The sequence below is a fragment of the Carex rostrata genome, chromosome 14 (genome assembly GCF_964058835.1).
Source record: "Carex rostrata chromosome 14, lpCarRost1.2, whole genome shotgun sequence".
In the NCBI taxonomy this organism is placed as follows: domain Eukaryota; kingdom Viridiplantae; phylum Streptophyta; class Magnoliopsida; order Poales; family Cyperaceae; genus Carex; species Carex rostrata.
This window is the reverse complement of record NC_135931.1, coordinates 8,289,347-8,317,300: the sequence shown is the minus strand read 5'-3', so window position 1 is coordinate 8,317,300 and position 27,954 is coordinate 8,289,347. Positions and strand designations below refer to the sequence as shown.

At 34.8% G+C, this 27,954-nt stretch overlaps 2 protein-coding genes and 1 long non-coding RNA gene across 10 annotated transcripts; 2 read left to right on the top strand and 1 right to left on the bottom strand.

Moving 5' to 3' along the window:
* Nucleotides 1-4: 4 nt before the first annotated feature.
* Nucleotides 5-1,206, bottom strand: LOC144565758 (uncharacterized). The gene is made up of 2 exons (XR_013514952.1): nt 907-1,206; nt 5-332 (listed from the first exon to the last, which is right to left on the bottom strand). It is a non-coding gene; the product is annotated as an uncharacterized LOC144565758 (long non-coding RNA).
* Nucleotides 1,207-5,717: 4,511 nt separating this feature from the next.
* On the top strand, nt 5,718-16,805 carry TOP6B (topoisomerase 6 subunit B). 2 transcript variants are annotated; one of them, XM_078314834.1, is made up of 19 exons: nt 5,720-6,000; nt 6,114-6,166; nt 6,586-6,683; nt 7,374-7,479; nt 8,324-8,461; nt 8,770-8,821; nt 10,226-10,290; nt 11,084-11,190; nt 11,590-11,692; nt 12,129-12,214; nt 12,679-12,875; nt 13,326-13,441; nt 13,745-13,830; nt 14,320-14,392; nt 14,471-14,562; nt 14,662-14,800; nt 14,981-15,075; nt 15,545-15,725; nt 16,382-16,805. In XM_078314834.1, exons 1-19 carry the CDS (start codon nt 5,868-5,870, stop codon nt 16,526-16,528), a joined length of 2,067 nt encoding a protein of 688 aa, XP_078170960.1. In that variant the 5' UTR covers nt 5,720-5,867; the 3' UTR covers nt 16,529-16,805. The 2 variants fall into 2 exon arrangements, 1 of the variants encoding a protein (XP_078170960.1); XR_013514849.1 differs by lacking the exon at nt 16,382-16,805 and having other exon boundaries at nt 5,718-6,000; nt 14,981-15,318; nt 15,545-15,598.
* A 2,145-nt stretch (nt 16,806-18,950) lies between these two features.
* LOC144565110 (NAD(P)-binding Rossmann-fold superfamily protein) lies at nt 18,951-27,393 on the top strand. 7 transcript variants are annotated; one of them, XM_078314760.1, is made up of 13 exons: nt 18,951-19,079; nt 19,846-20,011; nt 20,469-20,609; nt 21,351-21,399; nt 21,984-22,001; nt 22,402-22,517; nt 22,874-22,987; nt 23,516-23,566; nt 23,905-23,993; nt 25,253-25,313; nt 25,420-25,497; nt 25,923-26,030; nt 26,893-27,393. In XM_078314760.1, exons 2-13 carry the CDS (start codon nt 19,877-19,879, stop codon nt 27,022-27,024), a joined length of 1,092 nt encoding a protein of 363 aa, XP_078170886.1. In that variant the 5' UTR covers nt 18,951-19,079; nt 19,846-19,876; the 3' UTR covers nt 27,025-27,393. The 7 variants fall into 7 exon arrangements, with proteins under 7 accessions (XP_078170886.1, XP_078170885.1, XP_078170884.1 ...); XM_078314759.1 differs by having other exon boundaries at nt 18,957-19,055; nt 19,860-20,011; XM_078314758.1 differs by having other exon boundaries at nt 18,957-19,055.
* The last annotated feature ends 561 nt before the right edge of the window (nt 27,394-27,954 follow it).

Here is a 27,954-nt window from a genome sequence, read left to right as displayed (position 1 = left end):
ATAATACCCTTGCTAATATGTGTAATTTTAATTTCGCATCAAGTACATAGGTTACAACACAATAATAAAATTAAGATCAATAGCAAAAAGATACATGCATCATAAATAGATGTACAAGATGACAGCTCCAAAAATGTTACATAAAAATCATGACTTTTTCTTCATAGCAACGTTCTAATTTATCTAATTTACATTTCACATACAATACATAGCAATGTTCCTTTTCTTCCCTACTCGGCATAAACCTGCACGGCAGATGTTCCCAAATGAAGGTGCAAATCAGCAAATAAGTAATCTCTTGTTGGTAGGACTAGATGATCCATTCCATGTGCCTAGAATAAAAACAGCCATTTCAAAATAAGATATAGTTGGAAACTACAGTAAAGAAAAAAGATGTCTACTTATGGTATATACTAATCGAGAAAAAAAATTCTTCTATATTCTCTAGACCAGTATGTCCATTCAGATTTTTCTTGTGTGTCTATCTAATTACAACTGGTACAGGGTTGCATGTATTGGTACAGGTACACATAACATCAGTGAACAGGGAATAAATAATATGCCTGATACAATTGAGAAGGCACTAAAACCGGTACAGGGTTGCATCTATTGGTACAGGCACACATAATAACAAGAAGCAGGAAATAAATAGCTTGCCTGGTACAATTGAGAAATCACTAAACTGGTTCCAAGGTAAATTTGGAGAAGCTACTTTAGACGAATGTATATGCCCTTATCTCCAAACAATTTGCAAAGAAATGCTATATATATATCTAGTGAAATAGTCATTCCTCTTTTTTGTAGTTGAAGTGTCTGTAACTAAAGATCACTTCTTGCATTCAAACCCCGTTGAAATTAAATAACATAGTAAATTGTATTAAAGACAAAAGTTAGTTTGTGAAGTACCTTGGCAGGCTTAGTTGAAATTAGAACTCTCTACCACTGGCACCTCAGGATCCGATCAATTATTGAGTGGTAGCCTTGGCTTGGAAGATGCGAATTGGGATTGATTGATTTATTTATTGATTTGGGGGTACAGCCAGCGTCTAGTCAGGTAGGTTTTGCTCAGCGACGGCGGAACGGAGGAGAGATAGGCGGGCGGAGGAGGGAGGCTCCGTGGCGGGGTGCTCAACGAGGGTTTCCACCTTCGCTGTTGTGCTCGGCGAGAGAAACAGAAGAAGGGTGCTAGGGTACGGGAAGGAGACGATAGAGTGAAGGTTTAACTAATTTCATATTTTCTCTGGAAGGGTAAAATTGGAAATACAGAAATACGTTTTTTATACAACACTTTTCAAAATAATTTTAATTAAATAAGTATATCAGCTGTATAAACAGGGCAGTTTCATAATTTCAGTGATTTTGGAGTGGCAAAAATCTAATTTGAAGTTTTAGAGTGGCAATTCCATAATTTCAAATTTTTGGAGTGGCATAAAAAAAAATTTCCCAAATTTCAATCATGTACAAATATAAATTTTGTAATTAATTTGATTTCTCTTTTTTTTTTAAACATAATTTGATTTCTCAATTTGAGAAATTTTTTTTTGATAAAAATTAATAAAAAAAAGAGAGAGAAATAAAAAAATTACAACAACTTTATTATTGATAAAAAGACCAACACAAATTATACCGATCCTAAAAATCAAGTGTTTAAATCGGTAAGACTTTCACCGATCCCAATATAGATTTTTAAAAAAATCAAGTTTTTAGATCGGTAAGACTACCCTAGGGGTGAAAACGGAGCCGGATTATCCGGCGGATATCCGCTCCGTATCCGGGAATTATCCGAATCCGGATAATTCCCGGATACGGATTCGGATAATTATCGAAAATCCATAAAAGATCCGAATTCGGATACGGAGTCCTAAACAGAGCGGATATCCGGATTATCCGGATTCGGATAGTTTGGCTGGACCCATATAAAAGATGAATTAAAATTTACTATAGGGTGGGATTTGAACCCATGTCCTCCCATTTCAAAGTCTTTAGACTAAGACTCAAACCACTAGACCACAACATCTTTTGTTACCATTCATTTATTTGATATATATATTATATGAATAGATTATCTCTCATCTTTTATAAGTTCATTAATATTTATATTTAATGTTTTAATTAATATTTGTATCTTAGAAGTCCATAAATCTTAATTATCCGACCATTATTTGTTTTATATCCGTATTCGAATCCGTATCCGTGGACTATCCGTTCCGTATCTGTATCCGTTTAAGGCGGATTTGGTTTTGAATTTTGATATCTGTTTACTATCCGTATCCGTATTCGTATCCGCTCATTATCCGACGGATGCGGATATGTTATCAGCATTATCCGCTCCGTTTTCACCCCTAGACTACCCTCTTCGGAAATTCAGCACATTGGTTTTTTTTTTTAAATGGGTTTATTTAGTTATTTAAAAAAAAAATCTGCCAGATCCCAGGGCCCAGGGCCGTCTCGATCTGAGCTGGTATCCTCTGCATTAACTTAAAAAGGAATCTTTTGAGTTAATACATCTGGACTTAAAAATGCCGTATTTGCATCTGATCCTAATGGGGCACCTGGCCCTGATGGTTTCACATTTAAATTCTATCAATTTTTTTGGACCTTAGTTAAGAATGATCTTATGACTCTCACTCATTTTTTCTATGAAAACAAATTAAATCTGCATAGCATTAATAAGTCCTGTATATGTCTCATACCTAAGGAAAAAGATGTCAATAATGTTAAGAAATTTAGACCCATTAGTCTAGTTAATTGTAGTTTTAAGATTCTATCTAAATTACTCACAAATAGGCTAGAAATAGTTATGGATAGATTAATAGATCATAGTCAATCTGCCTTTATTAAGAATAGATACATCCTAGACAATGTCATCCTGAGTCAGGAAATCTTGCATTCTTGTCATACTAATAAGCAAGCTGGGGTAGTTATTAAAATAGACTTTGAAAAAACTTATGATAAGATTAATTGGGAATATCTGTTAGAAATACTATATGGTAGGAATTTTGGTAATAGATGGATCCAATGGATTACCCAATGGCTTCATAGCTCTCAATCATGTCTGACTTTTAATGGGGAACTTAGTCAATATTTCTATTGCAAAAGAAGAGTTAGACAAGGGGATCCTTTATCTCCCTTTTTATATATCTTAGCTGCAGATACATTGAGTAAAATATTCTCTAAAGGTAGAATTGCTAATGTTATACAAGGTTTAGGACCCCAATGTATAGAAGGTAGAGCCATTACTAACTGCCACTATGCAGATGACACAATTCTCTTTCTGACAGCTCAAGAAGCTAATGTGGAAGCTGCATGGTGGGCCATGCTAGCTTTTGAATCCTTATCTGGGATCAAAGTTAACTATGATAAAACAGAAATGTTCTCATTAAATATAGACCGTAATTCAGCTCTTAATCACAAGTTTAGATGTTCCTGGGGGGAATTTCCAATGAAGTATTTAGGACTTCCATTACATTATAAAAAACTACAAATTTCCGATTGGTCTTTCCTAGTTGATAAGGTAGAAAGTAGGCTTCAATTGTGGAAAAGTACTATGCTATCTATAGGTGGTAGACTTACATTGTTAAATTCAGTACTTGCTGCTATTCCACTTTATGCTATTTCGGTGTATAAGATACCTCTCACTGTTATTAAAATGATAGACAAAATTAGGCGAAGGTTTTTGTGGCAAGGTAACTCTAGGAAAAAAAAATACATCCTTTTAGACTGGTATACATCTAGGTTAGCTAAAACTTTTGGAGGATTAGGCATACTAGACCTTAGACAAATGAACATTTTCCTTATGCTTAAATGGTGGTGGAAACTTAAAAATAATGAATATTTTGGCCTTTGGAAAACACTTATTATAAACAAATATATGAGTAATCATTTACATTTTCTTTCTCCATTCTGGTCTACTATGAACAAAATTAGTCATATTGGGGATATGAGTTCTACTTATACTCCTGGTATACAAACTCAAGTTAGGTTCTGGTTAGATCAGTGGTACCAAAATTGTTCCCTTTCTATTAAATACTATTCCTTGTTCTCTAAATGCACTAATAAAACAGTAATGTTAGCTGATGTCATCCACACTCAAGGTCAAGTTTTGAAATTTAGAGTAGAATTGTTAGGTGTAAACTATAGAGAATGGTTAGAATTGCTTGCTATTGTTAGCTCTACTTCATTCACCTTGCCGCATGACAAGATAGGTTGGAGATGGGAAAATTCAGGGAAGTTCTCAACTCACTCTATTTACACTATTCTGAATTTTGGTGGGTACCAACCAACAAATGCTATGATTTGGTGGCACTTACCAGTTCCTCCTAAAATAAGAATATTCATGTGGTTAGTGACACACAATCTCATTCTGACCAAAGATAACCTTTCTAAAAAAGGCTGGATAGGTAACATCCAATGTCACATTTGTGGTCAACATGAAACAGTAGATCATTTGTTCCTAATGTGTAACTTAGCTCAACAGGTTTGGTTTTGGTTAGGGAAAAGTCAAGAAGTAATGCATCTTTGGCATAATTGGGATAGTTTGGTTCAGTTTGCTTACTCTCTTAAAAATGAAGATCGAACAGGTTTTCTAATTGTTCTAAGTGCTGTCACTTGGACACTTTGGAAAAATCGAAATGACATGTGCTTTAATAACGTTCAAATTAAAACAGCTAGAACTTTGATTGTTATGATAAAATCTCTTTGTTTGTATTGGATAGGTGTGTTGAAAAAGAAGACCAAGGACTCTGTTGGAGAGTGGATGCCAGTAGTGGAGGATGCGATTCCTATTAGCCAGTTCATGCCTTTACCTATGGTGATACACCAGAGTACTGACGGAGATGAGGACTCTGTGGACTTTTGATGCTGATGAAGAAAGCCTTACCATTTTGCTCTAACTATATAGTATACCCTAGCCCCATTAGGAGTGGCTTAGTTCTAGCTAATATGGATTACTTTTGGGACTTAGCTCTAGTTTTATTATAGCTGATGTATGAACTTATTGCTATTTTTGTGGTTTGAGACTTTATGACTCCTAGTCAAGGTGTTTGCTACACTGAGACTAGTTTTTTGTAATTATCCAATATCAGTAATATGAAATGGGCTTATGCCTCTTTTAAAAAAAAAAAAAAATACATCTGGACTATCCGATCAGCTTTAAGATTGGTGTGAATTAAATCCGCACTAATATTGAAGACCCCCTATGTTTTAGGCGTAGGCCGGCTGGGCTCCGTTTACAATCGCACGGCCAATATCTATTAACTCCAAAGATGCTCTTTTGAGTTAATGCAGACGATGCGGACTCCCTCGATCTGGCCTCTTGTAATTCACGAATTCGCATCCTCTGAGATATCTCAAAATTTGCGTGACTTTGTGGAATCTCTCAACCGTTTAAATAGTTTTGCTCAAATCTCAAAGCAAAAATAATACTGGCCCCCTACGCTATCCCCGAATAGAAACCGGACACGTCGGTCACGCAAAAATTGAGATATCTCAGAGGATACGCACTCGTAATGGGATCGAATCTCCTGCCCCCAGAGTCACTGTTAGTGGGTCCCACCCACCTCAAACCCTAAACCCGGTCCCACCCACCCTAAACTCGACCCCACCCCACAGTGACTGAGGGGGCAGGAAAATCCTGCAACGGGGGGCAGGTGATCTGCTCCCACTCGTAATTCACTCCTTAGCAGAGAATTGAACTTTTAGCGAGGGCATTTCGAGAAGTACCCCCTTCTTCCCTCCGCGGCCTCCCCATTTTACCTCCCGAGCCAGTGACCTCCAAACGAAAACTCAATACTGCTAAACCCCGTCAACACCGAAACCCTCCCCTCTAGTCCTCAAATTTCGTTTTCAAATTCGATTTGAGCCCAAAAATGGAGTCGGATGGAAGCTACGCGAGCTCGGACGAACCTAAAAAGAAACCCAGTCGGGGCAAACCGAAGAAAAATCCCTCTTCTTCCTCTAATGCTAAGAATAAATCTAAGGATACTTCCCTTCTCAAACAGAGTACATTCCTACTCTCTTTCCACTTCACATTTTCTCTCTCTGTTTTTTCAAGTCATTTTGATGATAAAGTGCGGCTAATGGTTTTCCCTCCAACAAAAAAATGCCAATTGCAGAATCTCCCGCTGAGTTCTTTGCTGAGAACAAGAACATTGCTGGCTTTGATAATGTATGTTTGTTCTAACTTTCATACTGTAAATGTGTGTTCTTATCTGCTGCCATAGTTGGCTACGGCACCGTGCACCATTGAGTCGCTGACACGTTGTAGCTTTTTAGGGGGTTTATTGGGGGCCATCTGTCAGGGACTCAATGGCACATGGTGCCATCACCTACTTTGGCAGCGGATGTGAATCCTTAAAATGCAGTGCTAATTTGCATGCTAAAATTTAAAATGTCCCAGATGGATTATAAACTATCACTAAGGTAATAAAATACCACTTTTGTTGATGCATTTTAATTAATGTCACAATTCTAGTGATCTTTTTAAAATTATTTTGATAAAATTGACTATGTCCTGTCCTTTAGATTAATGTAATAATTATTTATCTGAGGTTCAATTATATTAGTAAAACATGGTTATATGTCCAGCCGGGGAAATCACTATACACTACCGTGAGAGAATTTGTAGAGAACTCTCTTGATTCAGCTGAGTCTATTTCGGAGCTGCCTTCTGTTGAGATTACAATGTGAGTATCGTTGCAATTTTCATGACTGCTATGGTACAAGTTTTTTAATTGCCCAACTAAAGTTTAGTGATCTCAACGTGACCTCTGTCAACTTCAGTTATGCAACCAAGCTTTTTGAGAAATATATGGTTCGGTTTACTTGTGATGGTGCCCTCTTAATCTTCTATCAAGCCCAACAAAGATCTAAACCCTAATAAATGTGCGATGCAGCCTTTCAATGGTTGCAACACTGTTTTGTCTTTATCGTAGAGCTCCCTTAAATGTGTATTTAAGCACCATCTGAGCTAATGGAAGTGTCAATTAAGCATATTTTATGCTATTGAGCCCTACTATTGTAATAACATAGAATTGGTAGTCTCACCCTGGTTACTCAAATGTGCAACTTAGCTGAGTTAAGCCCAAACTTGATCAGTAAATGACTAAATGCTAATCATGCAAGGAAAAGTTGCAAAGGTTATTTTACCAGTTTGGAAACCACCCAACTAGATTTTAATTCCATGTTTCCACTAATGATAAATTGGGTCTCTGACATCTATTATTTATGTAAAACCTATGTTAACATATAAAGGCTAGTCAGATAACATTGCTGCTAGCCTGGTATGATCTGGTATCCACCAGTATACATGTTTTTTCGGTCACGTTATGGTCAATGACACTAAGTTCCCTTATGTTTTATCATTTGCTGAACAGTGAAGAGATAAACAAGAGCAAGTTCAATACACTGATTGGTCTAGTGGATCGAGAGCGTGTGGATCAAGCACTTTATGATGGTTTTGAGTCTAACAAGGCTCGTGAGGTATAATTTTTATTCTCTTTATAGTCTTACTTGAGAAGGAGCAAACCCTCTGTACTAAGTTATATTCTCATAAATGGAAAATGCTAACAAATCGTTGATCTTATTGTGCTGATCAAATCTGAAAACTATGATATCTTATTAGTCATCCTAGCACCTCATTACTTAAGTTACTAAGCCTCTTTCAGTAATCAGGACTACATCTGAATGTGTAGTTCCTTTGCGAGGAGTTCAACTTCTTATAAATTTGATTGTATCAATGCTTGGTCATTAGTACAGGACACTTGGAAGTCTTTGTCAACAGAACTTATTTTGAGTATACTAAATGACCATCAGACCTAAAGTGTGCCGTAAATAAGCACAAAACTACAACTCTTGGTGTAGAGCACTTAAAGATGTGATTTTACTCCATATTAGCAGCAATTTGAAATTGTTTAAAGAACATTGACTGGTACTTTTTTATCTTTTTTTTTTTTTAAAAGGATGATATCTTTAAAGAAGATAAAGGGTAGTTTTAGTTGCACTATGCAAAACCTCAATTACTGCATATAACACCGAGAAATGAGTTTACCTCATTTACCCATATAAACTTTAGGGATCATTGCACATCCCTGCCCAATTTTTCAGACACAGCAACGGACTTGGAGTAGAAATAAAAGGAGGGTCATTGACTGCCACTTGGTACTTATCAAAGAAAAACAGTACCTAATATCTTTAGGGTTTATCTATGATACGCTTATTGTTAATATTCACCTAGGGGTTATTCAGAGTTATTCATGATACTTTCCTATCAAAGTCCTTTTGAACAAAAGTTTGTATGAGCACTGCAATCAAATATTTATCATAGAAACGACTAGCAAAGGAAGCAAAAGTTCAAGAAAGCCAAGCAAAAAATTTAGCTCTTGGGAAGAAAGTCAAGGAATCTGCGACTGGGAATAAAACCAAAAGCAGAGGTGAAACTGCATATTTCAAAGTAACTTGTAAGGTATAAAATATTTCACTCTTGGTTTCTTTAGTTTTTTGAGCTCTTTAATTGCTGTTTTAAGCTTAAACATAGAAAAATAGTTTTGATCATTAGGAAAAAAAAAAAACTCAAGCAGGTATGATAATGGAACAATTAGGTATTCTAGGGAGGGAAATCAACCCATAAACAGGATGATATTTCTTAAATCTCGTATCTATGTGGCTACATTCAGTCCACTGTTTAAGCTTTGAATAAGTACATTTCATCAGAATGGTACCAGAATATATTCCAGTACTATAACTTATGTTTTGGTTGTTCTTATTTATCAGGATAATGGCAAAGGGATGCCGCATGATGATATCCCTAACATGTTTGGGAGAGGTATGTGTAACAATCAAGCTTTTAAATACCACACTTTATCATCACTGTCTTGTGCGTTATTGTTCTTTTGAATCCTACTGCACGAAATACACAAATCCACATTTTAACGGTTTTTACTGCTATATGAATTTACATTGAACAATTGAAAATATTGTGTCATTTACCGCAGTTAATATCATATTCATGAATAATTATTAGATCAGGAAAAAAAATATAAAAGGCATACCGGTACTATGATTTAGCGATTTTTTTTGTCACCGGTAACTGCTAAATGAATCCCTCACCGCTAAGGACCGCTAATTGCTTTCAACCTTGGTTACAACATATATTAACAACCCAATCCTGGATTTTGGTACTATTTAATACGAAGTCTGTGCCAGTACATCCTAGCCCATACCAGATCCTTTGCAGTTGAGGTTTTCTTTATAAGTTTTTTTTTTTTTTTTTTTTTTTTGCAAATAATACCGAGCTTGTTTCGACTTTGTATGCAAATAAGATCCAGCATCTGTCATCATTGCCCCACTCTGTAGTATATGGTTTATTTCCAAATGATACCTTCCATGTAGACTCTTTTTATGGAAAAAGGTGGGTTCTGTTTAATGCTGACAGTTTTGCCTGTACATTGATGAAGCACTTTCTTTTTCTTTGCCTGAAAGGAGGCAAACAATTCTGGTATTGGTTAAAAGTTTGTAAGAACCAGTATTGGAGCAATTTGTTGTTTAGAAGAGAATATTTTGAGGTTCTTTACTATTTTTTGCTCAAGTAAATTTTGATAACAGTGGTGTTATTTGTGAGATTTCAATTACATTGAATTATGTTGGCATTTATCGCAATAAAAGAGAGAAATTTTGTGACCTTGCAAATATGGTTAAATGTATGATAAATCTGCACAAGCCCAAACAAATAAGACAGCTGTACTATTCTAATAACTATGATTTTTCTAAAACTTTTAAAAGTTCTTAACGTGCGCTGTAATTGCAAATCTAGGGATTGTATGTGGACTTCAGGGTCATGTATTGTGTGTATGTGAGCAATTGCATCCATTATTGTAAAAAACATCAAGCTAGCATTTATATTCCTAAAGTAGAAATAATTAACTTGCCCCTTTGGAGCATTCTAAATATCACCAATTTCTTGTCCAAAATTTTCAAAGTATCTTCCTCAGTCATGGAGAAAGAACAGTGTGGAAGGAGGATAGTTTGGTTATATTTCGAAGTAAATGAGAAAGGGTTGTTACCTAGGACATTCCTTGGGCTTTATTGGGTTATGTGATAGGTCGTATTTTTAGTAGGGGATCTCGATGGTAACTTTTTATTTGGCAGGTGAATATATTTTGACACTTCAGGGCTACGCATAAATTGCTCCATTTAACATGTCTTGGGTTCCATATTTTGTTTTTTGCAGTTCTATCTGGCACTAAGTATGGCTTAAGACAAACACGTGGGAAATTCGGACTTGGTGCCAAGATGGTATGTTATATTGGATATATATGTAACAAATAATAAAGTTGGACTTTCTTTCTAACTCTGGCCAAAGAGAGTGGAAATGATGCATATGGATGCCACCGAGATCGGCATTTATTGAACTCGAAGTCACTTGCCAATTATCAATTAATAGCAAAAGTATTATCTGAAGGAAAATAAATCTAATGAGCTAATTTTTCAATACCAAATTAACATGGAAGTACTAATGACCTAATGGAGTTCTATATAGCTCCATAAATGAAACTTTGGATCAGAGATGAAAACTCAAAATAAACCTTCTTTTATTCTGGTTTTTATTTAATTTATTCTTCCCCTCTTAAGGGAAAAGAAGTATTCACCAATTGGACTTGGCAAATTTGTCAAAGTTTCAGGAAAATATATTCTTTCCACCTCACTAAAATAATGGCAAAATAAGTCAAAAGGAAAAAGAGTGTATAGACCAAATTGAATAAATTTTGATGTTATATGTAAATATGGTTAAAAGAATATTGCATTAAATTCACAAAGCTTTCCAGAAATGTTATCTCCATTAAGCCAATTATTTTCTTTGTTTTTTCTTCTTATTTGTTATTTAGTATTTTTTTACATAATAACTAAACATACACACAGCCTAGATACAAAATTGGGAAAACATGATTTTCATCTGAAACGTAATAAAATTCTGCTGGGTGTAGTTTTTAAAATTATAGTAAAGCTCAATTTTCTCTTTTATTGTTATTACCTCAATTTTGTGCTTTATGTGAAAGATAACTAATCGGGTTTGTGATATTATTAACAGGCACTGATATGGTCAAAGATGAGTACAGGGCTACCAATTGAAATTATATCGTCTATGAAGGGTCAAAACTTCACTACCTTCTGCCGGCTTGATATTGACATTCACAAGTATTAATAAGTGATCTTACTTTTGTGGCTTTGGCAAATTGCAGCTTATGCTTCTTATATTTTTTATTTAGTGCCTATGCTTTCTAGTTAACTTGCAAATGTGCACCCAGTCATTAAGAACCAGAATTAAGCAAAGATGACTAATTGCCCCTGAATAGCATTATGAACTCAAAGATAAACCTTCGCTAATCTGTACAGAATTTAGCCAACATCTAAATTGTAAGTGCTGATAAAATGGAATCGTTATCTTTAAATTGCTCTATGGAGACCAGGCCGTTTCCAAATCACACCAAATTTTATAAACATCATTTCTAAACAAAATGTGCAGGATGAATACTGGCTCCTATTTTGGTTTAGAATATTATTGTTTGATATTTCTTTGACTATCCAAACTTCCAGAAATATACCATATGTGCATTTGCATGAGAAAAGAGAGAACAAGGATAGGTGGCATGGAGCTGAGATTCATGTTATAATAGAGGGTAACTGGACAACTCACCGTGTGAGTACCCTATCAGATCCTTTTGCATATCCTATTCAGAGAGCTAAAATTAGAATTTTCTTTTACCTTATTTTCTTACACTTCTGAAGTTTTATGCTGTCCACCCTTCTAAATTAGTGTGGTATAGATGCATACAGATCAAACACCAAGTCTCAAGTTATTCTGAATATTTTTCCCTCTTTACTCTGTGTGTGTGTGTACGTGTGCGCGCTACCAAACTGATCAGTCAACCCACTGTCATGTACTATTTTGAGCTGAGCCTAGCTGGGTGAAATGGGCAGTATATTTAAAAACTGTCTGAAGATAAACCTAATGCCATGTTCTGGTGAGAGTAATCACAAAATTAATTAAAGATTAAATGTACAAAGAAAAAGAGATGTATTATAATTGATAGCTATGTTAAGATTTACTAACTAGTTTCATTAGCATGTTTCAGTCGAAGATACTGCAATACATGAGGCAGATGGCTGTAATTACCCCATATGCCGAGTTTCTTGTTAAATTCATATCTGACACATCAGAGTAAGCTCCCTTTTAATTATTTTACTTAATAATTATTATTTTCGGGGAAAGTTATTACCAGTTTTTTGTATCATTGAGTTGAGATTGATCCTTGGGATTAGTACACTTCTTAAGCTAGCTAGTCTTTAATTTTCAAAATCACAAAATGACTCTGTAATATTGTAAATGCAAGCCTTGATAAGAGTTTTGACTTTTTGCATAAGAACTAAAGTAGTGAGATCAGCAGTTTGCCCTTTTGATTTAATTGCAAAAAGGCTTTGAGGGACTCTGCAAATTTCACGACTAATGCCAATGTATAAAAGTTTGATCATTTTTAAAATGTTCTTTTAATTTTACCATAATAATGATCCTATTCCAAGTAAATAAAGTGGATGCCGGAGGAAAAGTACTGAGTGACCATGGTCCATGTATATTATGATCGACATTAATGAATAGCAGACTAAAATTTGTCAATTATCTTCCAGAAAGAACATGACAATAAGGTTTGCTAGAAGAACTGATGTGATGCCACCTGTCCCACTGGAAACAAAGTATCACCCCTCAGCTGTTGATTTGCTGCTAATCAAAAGGCTGATCTCAGAGACCTCAAAACAAAACCTCCAGCAGTTTCTCCAGCATGAGTTTCTTAACATCAGCAAGTCTCATGCCGAGCGGTTAATTGGTAATTAGAACCGTCCTTAATTATATTTTTTTCATTTTGTTGATTGGGGGGTTGGGGAGATTGGGCCTGCTAACATGAAAACTACATCTAGTCTATTCTTGCACGCTTGGTTACATGGATGGCGTCGATCATTCAGATCTTCTGTTGTTACTTGGGTTTCAAAAATGATTCAGGTTCTAGTTTATCATCCGGTACTGTACCAATGTCTATTTTACAAGGCTCATGGACTGGTCACATTGATCAAAACTGGAGCATTTGACTTGAATAATTAAGGTGACCTTTCAATGAGACAATTTCCTGTATATGCGTCTTTCTATTCAAGGAGTACTGTCACCAGTTAGTACTGTTACCAGATCTGATCCAGTATCAATAATCTGAAATAGAAGACCCTATGCCTTTTAACTTTCCCAACTTATTTTTTTTACTGAGATTGATATTAATTTGATGTAGAGGAGATGGGGCCTGACTTTGGCCCAAAAATGGCTGTGAAAAGCCTGACTGCTCAGCAAATAGTCCGCATACATCAGCTGTTTCGCGAGGCTAGATTTGACGATCCAAGTGGTGATGTATATCTTTTTTCTTATTTTTTTATGGATATATTCCGTGCTCATTATGGCATGACTTGTACATCAGGAAAGCTCTTTATTTACACGAGTACAATTTTTGTGGTTGGTACAGGCAGGCGTGCTCTTTCATTCATTTTTCTTTTTCTTTTGTGGGTGTGTGTGTGTGTGTGTGTGTGTGTGTGGGGTGGGTGGGGGGGGGGGGGGGGGGGGGGGGGGGTATCCAAGTGTTCTGGGGATAATTTGAAAAAATCTGGCTTGCTGTTAGAGTGTTCTGATAAAAGGTACTATAAAATATGCATGCAGTGTCTGAGCCCAGCAGGTGAATACAATCTTAGACTTGGGATAATAAAGGAGCTTCAGCCTGATTTGGTTGCAACTTATGCTGGCAGGTATGACCGGCCTTTCTTTTCTGATGTTAGGTTCAGGATTGTATATGTCTAATTAAAGCCAAGCACTCAATTTTTATCTTTTGCTTTCAAACTTTTTAAAAGTTCCTAGCTCAGCTAATATCATTATCCCCTACAAAAATTTAGTGAAGTACATGCTGCAGTGGATTAGATAGTTACTCAAACTTCAATTTGTTTACCAGAAGCTACTGAACTTGCTATATTTTACATTTAGTTAGGTGGTCACTTTTCGTTGTGTGATATTTAAACAAAATGAGCAATAAATCATATATGGGGCAAAAGGCATATCATATCTAAGATTTTAAAAATTTATGTGTCCCTGTATCTACCTTGTGGATACTCGCATATATATCCATATGACATTGCTTGGAGCTGAGTGCTTACCAATATAATATTTTGAACATAGACATTGTGAGTTGCTTGGATATATTAATTCTGAGTTCAATAAATTTATATTTTATTTCACGTTAGCCCTCGCGTGTTTGAAGGCCATCCATTTATGGTGGAAGCGGGGGTTAGCCTTGGTGGGAAGGACGTCAAACAGGTAAAACAATATTTTTAAATCTTGACCTTTTTTATACCTAATAAGTGGTCTTTTGGTGACATCGCTATTCTTTTATAGGGTATAAATATCTTCAGGTTTGCAAACAGGATACCACTTTTATTTGAACAAGGTGCTGATGTTATCACAAGGACAGCTCTTAAAAGAATTAAGTGAGCATTTTATTTGATCTTATATGACATTGTCAAAATTTAGTTGGCTAAACATGATGTCATTTAAGTTGTACTGTCTTTTGAACTCCTACTATTCAGTTGGAGTAGCTACAAGATAAACCATGGGCAAGACAAAATTGGGGTGTTTGTGAGCATTGTAAGTACAAAAATACCCTTTAAGGGAACAGGCAAAGAGTACATAGGCGACGACATAACTGAAATTGCTTCTGCTGTCCAGGTAACTCAGTCTGCCTGTTTTCACAGTTTGTGTCTTTTGTTTACCAGTGCTCAAATGATGTTGTAAGTATGCTAGCTTAGAGGGTTATTAGAACCGGACTTTATTTTATTAGTGGTACATAATGGAAATTTCTGCTACTGGAACTTTTTACTAAGTTCTTTTGTCAAAAAAATTGTGCAGGCAGCTATTAAGCAGTGTTGCAGTCAATTGAAGTCAAAAATAGTGAAGAAGCTCCAGGCACGGGAAAGACAGGAGAGAAAAAGAAATTTGAATAGGCAAAGTCTAATTACCTAATTTTCTGAGTTCTAGTATAAAAAGGAAAAAGTGTCTTTAATGAACGATGAATGGTGGATATTTTGCGTACCCTGAACAATGTCGAGTATCATGGATGCACACTGAATTGGTTGGATGTTATAAATGCCTCTAGAATACTGTGAAATGTCACTAAATTACCTGACTCTCATCCATTCACTTAACACGCGGCTACAGTCCCTGCTGTTAACTATACATACCCATGAGTAAAAGCATCATTTAAGTACTTAAAGAAGAAAAAAATGAAGAGAGGGAATATATGTTATGTTTATCGTGTTTTTGTGAAGTAAATAAGATATTTGTCATTTTGTGGCAACAAATGACATTATGGTTTTGTTACTGGCAACCACACATGATACTATTCCTCAATCAAATCCTTGCCGTTTACTAGTTAATTTTCTTCTAATATTGCCACGGGGAAAAAAATTGCAGATACATCCCTGATGCATGCCGGGCTGTTATGGAAGTGATTGAACAAATAGCAAATGAGGGTAGAGGTTCGAAGAGACACAAAAAGTATGAGAAAGAAGATGAGGACCTTATTGAAAAGGTAGCATCTGAACAAGTGACAGATGTTACTCTTCGGGATTGCCTCACTCAACATGTTGAACAGGTACTTGAATCATTTCAATTATAATCTTTAGGAATATTCAAATTTGTTTTTGTCTTTTGCAATAATAATACTTTCAAGGGGTACACACATGGTTTATTTTCTGGTGTTATGCATATATTACCTATGGTTTCCATTTCTGCATGTTGTACTCATAATTTTGTATAGATCTGCAATAGTACAAGCTCACTAGATCAGTCGATTTAATATTAGATCAACTAACTTGTTGAGTGGAAGTTGATATAAACCGAGTGGTCTGATGGGATTCAAATGAAAAAAGTAGGGCATTTTGTTTGTTGCTCTTTTCGGCTTGAAATGCCCTTGATTTTTTTCTTGCTGCTTGTTATCACCAATAATATAATCCAATTAATTCAACACAAAATGCCGGGTTTTATTTGAAGTTTGATTCACCATGGTTTAGCTTGGAAAAGGAAACTTTTTATTTATTAGTGTTGTCCAGTGAGTGCAAATTTAAGATATATAAACACACATCAGTATGAACTAATATGAATCGCTATCAATTGTCATTAGATCTTGCCAATGACAAAAAAATATTTGCAAATTTGTTTGTGTATGTGACCTATAAATTATTGATAATTTAAAGTTCATCTTGATCTTATGTGTTACTTTTTTCAATTGTTGCTATATAATGACAAAAGGTGGACTATGAGATGGCCCTAGAGTATGCAACACAAAGTGGAGTTAGTGAGGAGCCGAGGGAAGATATTTATTTGAATTCACTTGAGGGTTCGTACAACTTCACTGATTTTCATAGTCCTGTTTTTGTATTTAGACTTGTTTCGTAAGGTTCTTCCACTGATTTCTAACTTTGAAAACTTTGTACTGACACAGTCATTCATTCTAGCGTTAATTACATAGGATGTTCGGAAATAAATATTATTTCTATTTATCAATTTCTTTTCTCAAATGTAATTTTTTTTTTCCTGCATAGTGATGTGACTTCTATTATCAAATTGAGAAATTTAATTGTTTTAATCAAATTGCACACATTATGTTTTGATTCGTTAAATAATTCGTACTATAATAAACAGCACACATGAAGCATAAAAATTTATGTTATTTTCTTAAAATTAAACATAATGCGTTTGTTAAAATTCTGGAACAACTGTTAAATTATGGAAAGATCTTCCGTCATAAGTTTGGGAGCGGAATTGGTCCGAAGCTCTTTGGACCATATCCGTCCAAAGAAGTATTTAAACCGTGCGATACAATTATTTGAACGGTGATGTATTGAACGTGCTCATATAGAAAGAATATTTCTTGCTGTTTCGACTGGTAGAAATCTAGATAACAATTTTCTTTTCAAATCTCCAATAACTTTTTAAATGGAGATCTCCAATACATCTTCCATTTATTTAATCTTTTAATAGTTACAAATGCAAACCAGTTAGTATTTATTACTAATTGACAAATTAAGTTTATTAATTTATTTATTGTTAAAATTCTATACACTTTCATATTTACATGACTCTTTATTTAAAACTAAGTGAAAATATTATTGAAGTTAGTAATTAAAAAAATTAAAAAATAGTCTTCTTCTAAAGAACCTTGATAAATTCAGATAAAAAGGAGATCAAAATATGTGCTTCGGAAATATCTAGATACTTTTATTATTTCAAATTACTATTCTCAAAATGTGAATTAATGGAGACATTAGCAATTCATAAAACTCAATCCGTAATGAATAGTGGAAGGAACTGGAAGGTTCCGTTTTTGCTATCAGGTCTACCTAATAAATATAGCCAAAATATTTCCATTTTAGTTAAAATGGGAGTCGAAGCATCGTCATCATTGATTAAAACACAATATGAATCGGACGGTTTAATAATCTCTTTGGACAGAGATGGTCCAAAGAGCTTCGGACCAATTCCGCTCCCCATAAGTTTAACGATTACGCTCTCAAATTAGTCATTACCCAAAGGCCAAATCGTTAAGAATAATCGGCCAAGTGGAATTGTGTTTGGGCTAGAATTAGGATTAATTAAAAGTTTGAGATCGGATCCGGACAATTCCATCGAATTTGTGTGAATGTTAAACAGACTCCCATGTGTAACCTCGAGAGTATAACTTTGGGATATTTTTCCTCACAAAATGTCAGGATCATGCGATCACAGCGAAATCAAATTAATTTTGAACTTTTTGCTACATATTGAAACACAACGCAAGTGCGGAAAATCACGAGCGACGGCTGCCGGCTGGTAAAAGAATTTAGCAGCTCGTAACTCGCTCAAGATAAACTCGAAAGAAAAAAAATTCATTGTTGGTTTAATTTTGATTCATTGACAATAACTAATTCAAATACTTGATTCAACTTGGTATGTTTCTCAGTTTATTACAAGAAGAAGACAATTATTATGCAACTGTTTTATTATTTTGACGAAAACTTTTAATTTATATGTGACTCACAACACAAACTGACTGAGCTCCCCTCGTTTTAGCATAAGCCGAGTTCAAATTTTGATTCGGTTTGTTTATAATCCTATTAGTAACACCTATGCTATGAAAGGATATCTGATGAATATTGGATCAAAATTGATCAGATGTTCGAGCAGAACTGTTCGATTAGTTTCAAAATTTATATTGATCACAAGTATGTGTGACTTTTAACATGACTTACACGATATCAGACCAATTTTGATCCAATATCCATTGGACGGTCTCAACTCTCTATAGACGGGATAAATCATCCTGTCCCATTAATCTTGATTCTAATTAGCAATTTAACTTAAAAAAAAATCTTGAACCAGCATTGTAACATATTTTTTTTTTAACAAAAAAAAATAAACAAAAAATGCTAAAGTGCTGGACGGGATAATCTATCATATCCAAGATTTTTTTTCTGCTTAGCGAGATTAGCGAAGCACTAATTAGTCTAATCTGGACGAAATGGTTTATCTCGTTCAGACATTGTAGCTGACAGATAAACCATCACTTTTTTTCTAAATTTCGATTAACGATATCCTTTCCCAATATTTATTTTATTTTATTTTCGATTAATAAAAAAATCAGTACCGCGTAGAATGAAATTTGCATCTCCGTTTTAAGTTTTAACTTGGTACGAACCTCAAAACGGACAACTATTATTATTTTGCACGCTCGACTGCGGAGTTATTCTACGCGGTAGGGTACCGCAGGGATACCCATCGAGATTCCATTTCCTCTCACTGCCCGATCATATATTAAATTCTAATAAAAAATAAAAATAAAAATAAAATAACCATATTAAGTTCCTCTTTCTCTCTCTATATCTATCTCCCAAGCGCTCTTCTTTTCCGCAAAGGTCGGATCTCGTGATCTCGTCTCTCTAGTTCTGTACGTCACTCCAACTAATTCGTCGTACGTTTGCTTCTTTTTTTGTACATTTAGCTGAGATCTCATTTACTCTTTACAAGTCAATGCAACCGTGAATGATCTTTCTCCCAATGTCTGACAAATTTGTATATTTAGCTTTACTGATCAGACTTCACTCGCAGTGATTGATCATAAACCAGCTATAAACACACCCCTCGCCAGATATGTATATTATTTTAAAAATATTAAAGAAAGTATAATTTATTGGAAATTCACATGTAGATTTGGAAATGATATTGAATCTACAGTGGTTTGATTTATTTTGAGTGTCATTCATATAGTTACGTATCATGCAGAAAATCTCCAATCCAATCAGTGATTAGATGCATTGAATGTTTGCAATGTTATTATCAGATATATACACCCTCAGGCCTCACTGATTTTTATGATCAATCTTTTTCTGGCATAAATGTGATCTTCTTCAGGTACTACTAAAATCTGATGTACAGTTTTAATTTAAGGTTTTAGCACACAACTTCTTAAAGAAAATGCAAGTAAAATGATGGTTCTAATTTAAATTTTATCATAAAAAGCAACATAAATCTTTAGTAACAACACCAGTTCTTGCCAAATGTTTGCATCTGAACTGAACTTTTTAGTTAAATTCTTCAATAAAACCCAACTAAACTAAACCACGAAAGCTATAGAACCTCATACGAATATTTAGCCAGCATTAGCACGCTTTCAATCAGTCATTTTATGACCCTGCCAGTACCACTGTAACTGAATAAACACCAATTTATATTTTCAGCACCTGAATTGCAGACAATATTGGTGTAAGCATGGCTGATTCAACTTCGGTTCTTCCTCGAATTGCGGTAATTGGGGCAGGAATATTTGCGCGAACCCAATATATCCCTAGGTTAAGAGAAATTGCTGATATTGTGGTCGTAAAGGCATTTTGGAGTCGTTCTGAGGTAAAATATTGTTTCTCTACCATGGTTTTCTTTTAAAAACTACATCACATTTTATTTGCAAACGGCACTCAAAATATCACATTTGCAACTGGCACTCAACCTTGGGTTGTAAAAGATAATTTGGGGTTGTTCTGAGGTAGATAACAAGTTCTTATTGGCTTCCTATTTGCATGTTACATCTGATGTGGAAATTATTTGCAGATGACTCCCAAAATTTTAATTTCTGCAATGAGCACCATTTCTTGTGCCCATAATGGTGATTTGTACTTCATCCTTAATTTTTGTAGGAAGTACCCCCTATCTCTCTTTTTTGTGGAGAAAGGGTTTATAACGGGCACAGCTTTTCACAATATAATAGTTTAATAAATTATATTGGCTTACAGTTGGCCATTTTAATTCCAGGCTAATATTCGATTTTTGGGTTAAATAACCAAAAACTGCTATTAAAACTGTGTAGGAATCAGCAAAAGCTGCTGTTGAACTTGCTCGCGACTTTGCACCAGAGATAGAGTGTAAGTGGGGTGACTCAGGACTTGATGACATAATAAATGACCATTCAATCCTTGGAGTGGCTGTCGTTCTTGCAGGTCAAGTTCAGGTTTGTATTTGGCATTCTGTTCCTTTTTAGTTTAGTAGTTTTCTGGATCTTGTTATTTCAGCTTCAGTAGCAACAATTGTAGATGAAATTGATGAACTGATTCCCAATTTTAGGATAAGAATCTTCTAAATTTTGGAATTTGTCAGAGTAATAATCTTTTTAAGAATGCATGCCTTCTTTTTTTGGCTATTTTATTTTGTTCCATTCTAGATGACTTACCTATACTCCATTTTCTTTTTATAAAAAAATTAAACTCACCGACTGACTTATCATTTCTACAGTGCGGTTTTGAATTCTAGTAATTATTTTCTTACCACTCCTATTGTCAATTGGGTGAAAAATTACAAAATTACCTTTGAATTTTCTTACCACTTCCTATTATGCTCTGTCCTAAATTCAAAATTATTGCAAAATTATGCTTGCAGATTGTAAAATTACACTGTCCTAAATTTGTTGCCCCCCTCTAACCAATATAGTGGCTCTGTCCCTTGCGTTCTGAAATTCATATTCCGTTATGGAACACTTGGTTTCCTACAATTTAAGTCTATCATCGGAAATAGAAAACAGAAATGAAATGAAAAGGTTTGATGGAATTTGAACATATAACTACACAGTTTCATTGCTGAGGGAGGGCAGGGTGGGGGGGTGAGGGCGCGAGTGTCCTCTCTCTGCCTCTGGAACAGATATTATCATGTTACTAAAGTAAGAGATTAAAACTAACAACTGCGAAATGCATTCTAGGTAGAAATCTCCCTAAAGATGCTCAAGGCCGGAAAGCATGTTATTCAAGGTACCAAACTTTACATTCTGCATGGAAATATAGAAGTCTTGAATAACGAAGAATCCTCCAAAAGTGGCTGCTCTAACTTTTGTATGCTGTCACAGTGAGGCCTGAACCCTTTTTCTATTCCATCAGGGCCATAGATTTTAATTTTTATAAAATCAAGTTTCATGGACATTTACTTTTTTTTTTTTGATTGGAGTCATGGATATTTACTTGCAGCATTGAAAATTGCTATTATCCGGGTCAAAAGACTTGACACTTACTGGAGGGAAAAAATAGAAAACTAGTAGAGTAGAAAAGGTTTGACATGTTTTTTTGGTCTTTAACATAGATCATATTTCTTGGTGAACAGGCTTTCAAATCCTTCCACATATTAACCATTAAAACTAATTTAAAGGACCAAACAATAAAACAAGGAAGTTTATGTCACATTGATGTGATCACTAAAACTATGGGCCACCTTTTGAGCTTTGCTCCAGATGGTTATTTTTGTTGATGGTACCTTTTGGAATCTGCAATATGTTGCTACAACCTTTAGTTCCTAACTGTTTTGTGGTATTTTCCGTGCATGACTTGATGGATTCACACAGAGAAACCTGCTGCTGGATGTGAGTGCCTTCCAAATTGCATTGTTTCATTTATCTTTTTTATTTCTTAATTATGACTGTCACTCTCTCAAGGTTACAATCAGCTTTGATTACGGCTTTAAACAGTACAACCATATGGTTTCAGTAGTAGCTGGTACACCAACCCAACTTGCATGTTTAGTGGTATGGTTTTTATGATGACCAGTTCCTGGTATTGTATTGAGGTGGCTTCCCAGTTTGAGTTGAACCATGATGTGTATTTAAGCCTTAAATAACTCTCACCTTCACAGCAAACATTGATTACATCCATTCGTCCCATAAACTTTATAGTGAACTCAATTTGCATTCAATTACATTCAGTTTTGAAAGGAACTAATTCCAGTGTTGCAAACTTTTGAAATTATTTATTTTAAATTGATAGCTGTTGCGGAGGCTGAAACAGCACTTTCATACTACAACTCCTTGAACAACATATCTCCAACAAAACCTATTTGGGCTATTGCTGAAAACTACCGATTTGAACCTGCTTTTGTTGAGGTCATTACTCTCTCCTCCCTTCCCTCTATTTATGAAAAGTAGAAGCATATATTTCAGAATCAGCTAATGCTATTAGGAAAATCCCATAATTATTCAAACTAACCAAGCAAAACAAACGATAAAACAGAACTTGCCATCTACGAGTACAATGAACAGTTCTTATAAATTTCATGACACTGTCTGAAGTGCTAGCATATCTATAAGGGATACGCATAGTACAAAATTAAACAAAGTGCCACTGTAATAAGAATAAAGAAAATAAACCCGGATGACTATTCTTGGCTTTTGTTGGCCCCTCAGTGCCTTTTTTGATAGAGACTATCATTTTTGCTAACTCCTTATTTTCCTCTACACAGTCTGGAAAACTGGTGAAAGAAATAGGAGAAATGATGAACATACAAGTAATAGTGGAGGGCTCAATGAACAGCTCTAATCCTTACTTCAGTAGCACTTGGCGCCGTAATTTTTTTGTATGAAATCTAAATGTGATAATTTATTTTTCTTTTATCGGGCCCATTTGCTTAAAGCACCCAATATTTTATAGATATTCAGTTCACTTGACATGAGATACAAATAAAAATGCAAAAATATCTACAAACAAGTTTCCAATTTTTGTACAAGCAAGTCATGAAAATATTGCTAGAGTTACTATAAAGAGATGACCAATTGTATTTTTTTCTACTGGACCTGACCCTAGTTCTGGTTGTTGGTGCTGTTAGTAATAGATCAATCAATGTTGGTATTATTGCAAAGGGAAGAGAATATACCATGTTTGCTAACATCTCTGAAATAACTGGGTGTCAAAGGACTTTTTTTTGTCTTGGCAAGTTGGCAGAGAGAGGACTGATTCCCAGGGAAAAGTGCTGTCAATACACACTACATTTGCTTTCCAGTTTATTTTAGATATGCTAAAGTGCCTGTTGTGCCAATTTTTCTCATTAGCGTTTAATTAGTTGTCATGTTCTCATTGAAAATTAACCATTAACCAATCATTTCAGGGAGGTTTCATTCTAGACATGGGTGTGCATTTTGTTGCTGGCTTGAGGATGGTTCTCTCTCTCTCTCTCCCCTCTCATATATTCCAAATCAAGTGCACTTTTAGATGTAGAAAATATAGGTGGCACATATGTTATGCAAGTTTTTGTGGAAATTTTTTTGATACAAAATATCTGGAACAAAAACAAGTAAAACCCAAAACATAGTCCTCATGATCATTGTCTGATTTGAGAATCAGGAGATTGCTCTCCACTATGTTAGCCAAAATGTAGCTCTTCAACCTTCTAACTGAAAAAACAGTGGTATTATTGCAAAATTTTGTCGGTTTATAATTTATAAATAATTATATTTAATTTACTAAATTAATTTATTTGTTTTGTATTGTTGATAGCTTGTTGGATGTGAAATTGCTAGTGTATCATCTATTGCTCGCCATGTGGATGTAACTTTGCCACCGCCTGATAATTTGTGCTCTCTTTTGTAAGTCTACAAGCGAGGCATTTTTCGAATGTTAGGTCCAGCAATTACTTGCCTCTCAGTTAGGCCAGCTTAAAAAAATCTGTGTGTTTGTGGTAACCCTATCTAACAATGAAAGAAAAAATGCTGAGAAAAATAAAACAAAATAATAATAACCTTGACGGCCACTGTCAAGATTTAAAAATAAATAAATAATAAGTGGGTTGGTTACAGAACCAGTACAGATCCCATACATACCTCTGTGTATCTGTATTAAAACTGATAGGATGGTACCAGTGTTATAAAATGCAGTTTCTATGCGGTATGCGGAAGGCCACCGCATACTGCATATACGGTATACGGCTGCATATGTGGATTTTTATGCGGATGTATATATGCGGATTTTAAAATAAGAATTCATGTATATTTGGAAGCATAATCTCACAACAGGAATAAAAATACAATGTTTGTAGAACTATTTTATATCCATTATTCTCTAATATAAAAACAACATACATATATAAGAATACACAACAGCAAGATCATATGCGGTTCATATGCGGTATGTGGTCAAAATTATGCGGCTGAATATGCGGCCGCATATGCGGAACCGCATATTAATTTTCTATGCGGTTTGGAACTGCATACGCATATGTGGCCGCATAGGCCGCATTTTGTTACACTGGATGGTACTGAGGTAAAAAAAGAATTCTTATGAAGAACAAATTATTTTATCTGTACCTCTGCAATTTGTACCATTATTACTATTACTATTACTATTATTATTAGTAGTAGCAGCAGCAGCAGCAACAGTAGCATTAGTAGGTAGTAGTTTTTTTTTTTAATTATTTTATTACTATCTATCTTGACTTTGTGAGTCCAGTTGGGTTTTATTTCTAGCCTACCCCAACTTGTTTGGGACTAAAGGCTTAGTTGTTGTTACCTCTGCAATTTGTCAATTTATACCTCTGCCAAAATACAAGTAGAACTGTATCTCTTGATATATGGGAAATGAAATAAAGTGTATAATCGTATGTCCCTTGTTCAGTTGCTATCTTTGTTACTTCAAGAAATATTCCCAGACTATTACTCCTTGCAACAAGGAGAAAGGGGGAGGGGGGTAGTTTTCTTACAAGAAGAAAATCTAAATTAGAATAGTGGAAGTGCATGTGATATCTTGTTGTGGGAAATAAAATGGGATATTTCTCCCTTTGCATGGTCATTTAGTTGTTTTTAGAAGTATATTAAAACATCATTTTGTTTCTTTGATGATAATACTGCAGTAAGCTGGAAAATGGGTGTGCAGGTGTTCTCCTATTTGCAGTCAACTCAAGGTCACCGAAGGTTAAATAAAATCACTACTCTCTCTAAAACCTTGTCTTTTTACATATCTTACCTTTGTATTTTATTTGCCTAGCACTCCAATTGATATTTCTGTTTTGCTTGTTAGATACTTTGGCGTGTGGATGGGACAAAAGGGGCAGTTGAAGTTCAACGCAGTGTTGATCGAGGAAAGCATGGATACATGGTAACCCCCCTCTTGCCTCCCTTCTCCGGGCTTGCTGTCAGTTTCTAGTTTAATTAATTAAAAAAAAGGTCGATGCTCGTTGCAAGTTCAATTAATACCCTGAATAAGCACTTGATTTTAGAACAGAAACCAATTAAAACAAATAGCATATCCACAGTTCTGTCAGGTCATATGTAATGATATTGGTTAGGTCCAATTAAAAAATCCACCAAAGGTTATAAGAAAGAACTCAATATATCCACAAATTTTGTACATTGATACCCTCAAAACCTTTTTAAAATTTACTCTCCCAGATTTTTCTTTTTTTGTATCTGTGGTAATGATGAATTTGATGGTGTAATTTGCGAGGTAAATTGGTAAGAGTAAATGCTGAAAATCTTGGGATCTTTTGTTGCTGAAAATTAAAATGTATTCTATGCTTGCAGGTATCCTATTTCTCAGAAAATGGTGAATGCACAAAGACTTTTCATCCATTTTGTGGTGTGAACGAAGAGCTCAAGGCATTTGTTCATGACATCTTACATGCTAGCAAGGTAGTTTATTAATGTACTGATACGTAGTACCTTACCTGACTGATGTTGTATAAATTTGTAAAATGGTCCAGTATATTAAGGAAAAAATTGGAGAAATTAATAAATTAATAATGAATAGACAAGGATAATCACATATCACATATTATAATAAAATATCAAAATATCACAGTCATGAACTTCTCTCAAACATTAAACATCCCCTCTCCCCCTCTCCCCATCCCCCAATAACAAAGAAGAATAAAATAAAAAAAAAGTAAAAAAAAAAGGAGCTCTATGAGATTATGTGATTTTCTCAACATTTGTAAATAAACTTTATTTGCTTTGAAAGAGCCAGATGTTGTACATGTATATTAAGCTTAAAACTCAACATGTATATTAAGCTTTGAAAGAGCCAGATGTTTGAGGATTACTTGCTTTACAAAGGAACAATTTTATATCCTTTTTGTAGAGCATTTCTTTTCCTTTTTGATATGGGAGGAGTGTGATGTTCCATGTAAAGCACACCTGCTATTTAAGAATAAGTTGAGGAATGCTCCTACAATCATCAAAATATCCTACATTATCTGCAAAAACATCGTGCTTCATAGACTGTTCAGAAATTTTCCAAAATATGTGTCATGTATCACTCCTTTCCTATTTCCTTTTAAAGCTTCCGAAATCACACTCTTTCGTAGTTGTATAGATACCAACCATGAGAAAGGAGAATATATTAGTTGGACATTTTTAGAATTAAATGGAGAAATGAAGGGCCTGAAGGCCGAAGGATCCCATCCGCTTTTTTGTGCATACTCTGCATGACATATGCCAATGGGCTTGGTCAAATTTGTTCTTCTTCTTTGATTGTTTTTCTCTTCTTGAGCAGGGTTCCACAGTTGATTACAAACCTGAGCCGCGTTACTTATATGTAGAAGGGGCTCGTGACGTGGCAGTTTTAGAAGCCATGCTTGAATCCAGCTCCAAGGAAGGTGCCTCCGTCCTTGTTAAGAATTTCTGAATCCATATTGTGTGTGAAGTGATTTCAAAGAGAGGTGTACTACAACGAGATATCATTTGTTCATTGAAATGTATTGAATATACTCCCACTACAAAGTGTTTTTTTTTTTCGTAATAGACATTAAAGACATAATGTATTAAGGGGTTAATATCAGGATTTAATTCGTAAATCATGATAAAGGACATTTTTGTACCGAGTGAAATTTTGACAAATTTTATTGGGGTGAACCGAACAGAAAAGGTATAAGCAACTTGACCTAGTGGTACAGGTCTTGGTGCAGATTTCAGACAGCGGATAGAAAGTGCAACATGGAGATTTATTCTGTAACGTTTGTATTTATAGTTCGAGATATTGTGGAACGCTTTCTTATTTTTTCTTTTCTTTTTTGAGTTTCCATGGTATTAGATCATATTATCATAAATGACAAATTTGACACCTTATATATATTTTTTATTTATCTTGCTAATAATCATACCCTCTCGCTCCCTTGCTTATGTAGGCCTTTCAAAAAACAATTATTCCAGTAATTCAAATATCTAAGATTTCTGATTATTGAAAGCTTAGTTGTGAAGTTAATTTTTGCTGTCTGGATAGGCTGTGTTGTTGAATTAGATGTAAAACAGATGCACAGTGTATGCTCAACTTATTATCTGATGCAAGCATGCAGCGACGCTAACTTACGGATCCACAGTAGCATGCAACGATGACAGCGTTGACAGGTCAAACAAAAAAAAGTTGTTGTTGAGTGAATTTGTCTTACAGTAATTAATTACCTTCATCGAAAATTCGAAATTGTCCAGATCAAAAAATTAAAAAAACAATATTTATTATGTAAACACGATAATGCCAACTTTCAATTTAGAATTTGTATGGTCGTTCAACGGAAAGTTGTTAAAGAGCAGTGCTGAAAATATCAGATCCATTTCATAA

What these genes read in the sequence shown, in the direction of transcription:
- LOC144565110 (XM_078314760.1), top strand. Translation starts at nt 19,877, where the DNA reads ATGGCTGATTCAACTTCGGTTCTTCCTCGAATTGCGGTAATTGGGGCA. An exon ending in TTCTTGCAGGTCAAGTTCAG is followed by an intron (nt 20,610 to 21,350) that starts GTTTGTATTTGG and finishes AATGCATTCTAG; the next exon opens with GTAGAAATCTCCCTAAAGAT. An exon ending in TTGTTGCTGGCTTGAGGATG is followed by an intron (nt 23,567 to 23,904) that starts GTTCTCTCTCTC and finishes TATTGTTGATAG; the next exon opens with CTTGTTGGATGTGAAATTGC.
- TOP6B (XM_078314834.1), top strand. Translation starts at nt 5,868, where the DNA reads ATGGAGTCGGATGGAAGCTACGCGAGCTCGGACGAACCTAAAAAGAAA. An exon ending in CCTTCTGTTGAGATTACAAT is followed by an intron (nt 6,684 to 7,373) that starts GTGAGTATCGTT and finishes TTTGCTGAACAG; the next exon opens with TGAAGAGATAAACAAGAGCA. An exon ending in CTTGATATTGACATTCACAA is followed by an intron (nt 11,191 to 11,589) that starts GTATTAATAAGT and finishes CCAAACTTCCAG; the next exon opens with AAATATACCATATGTGCATT.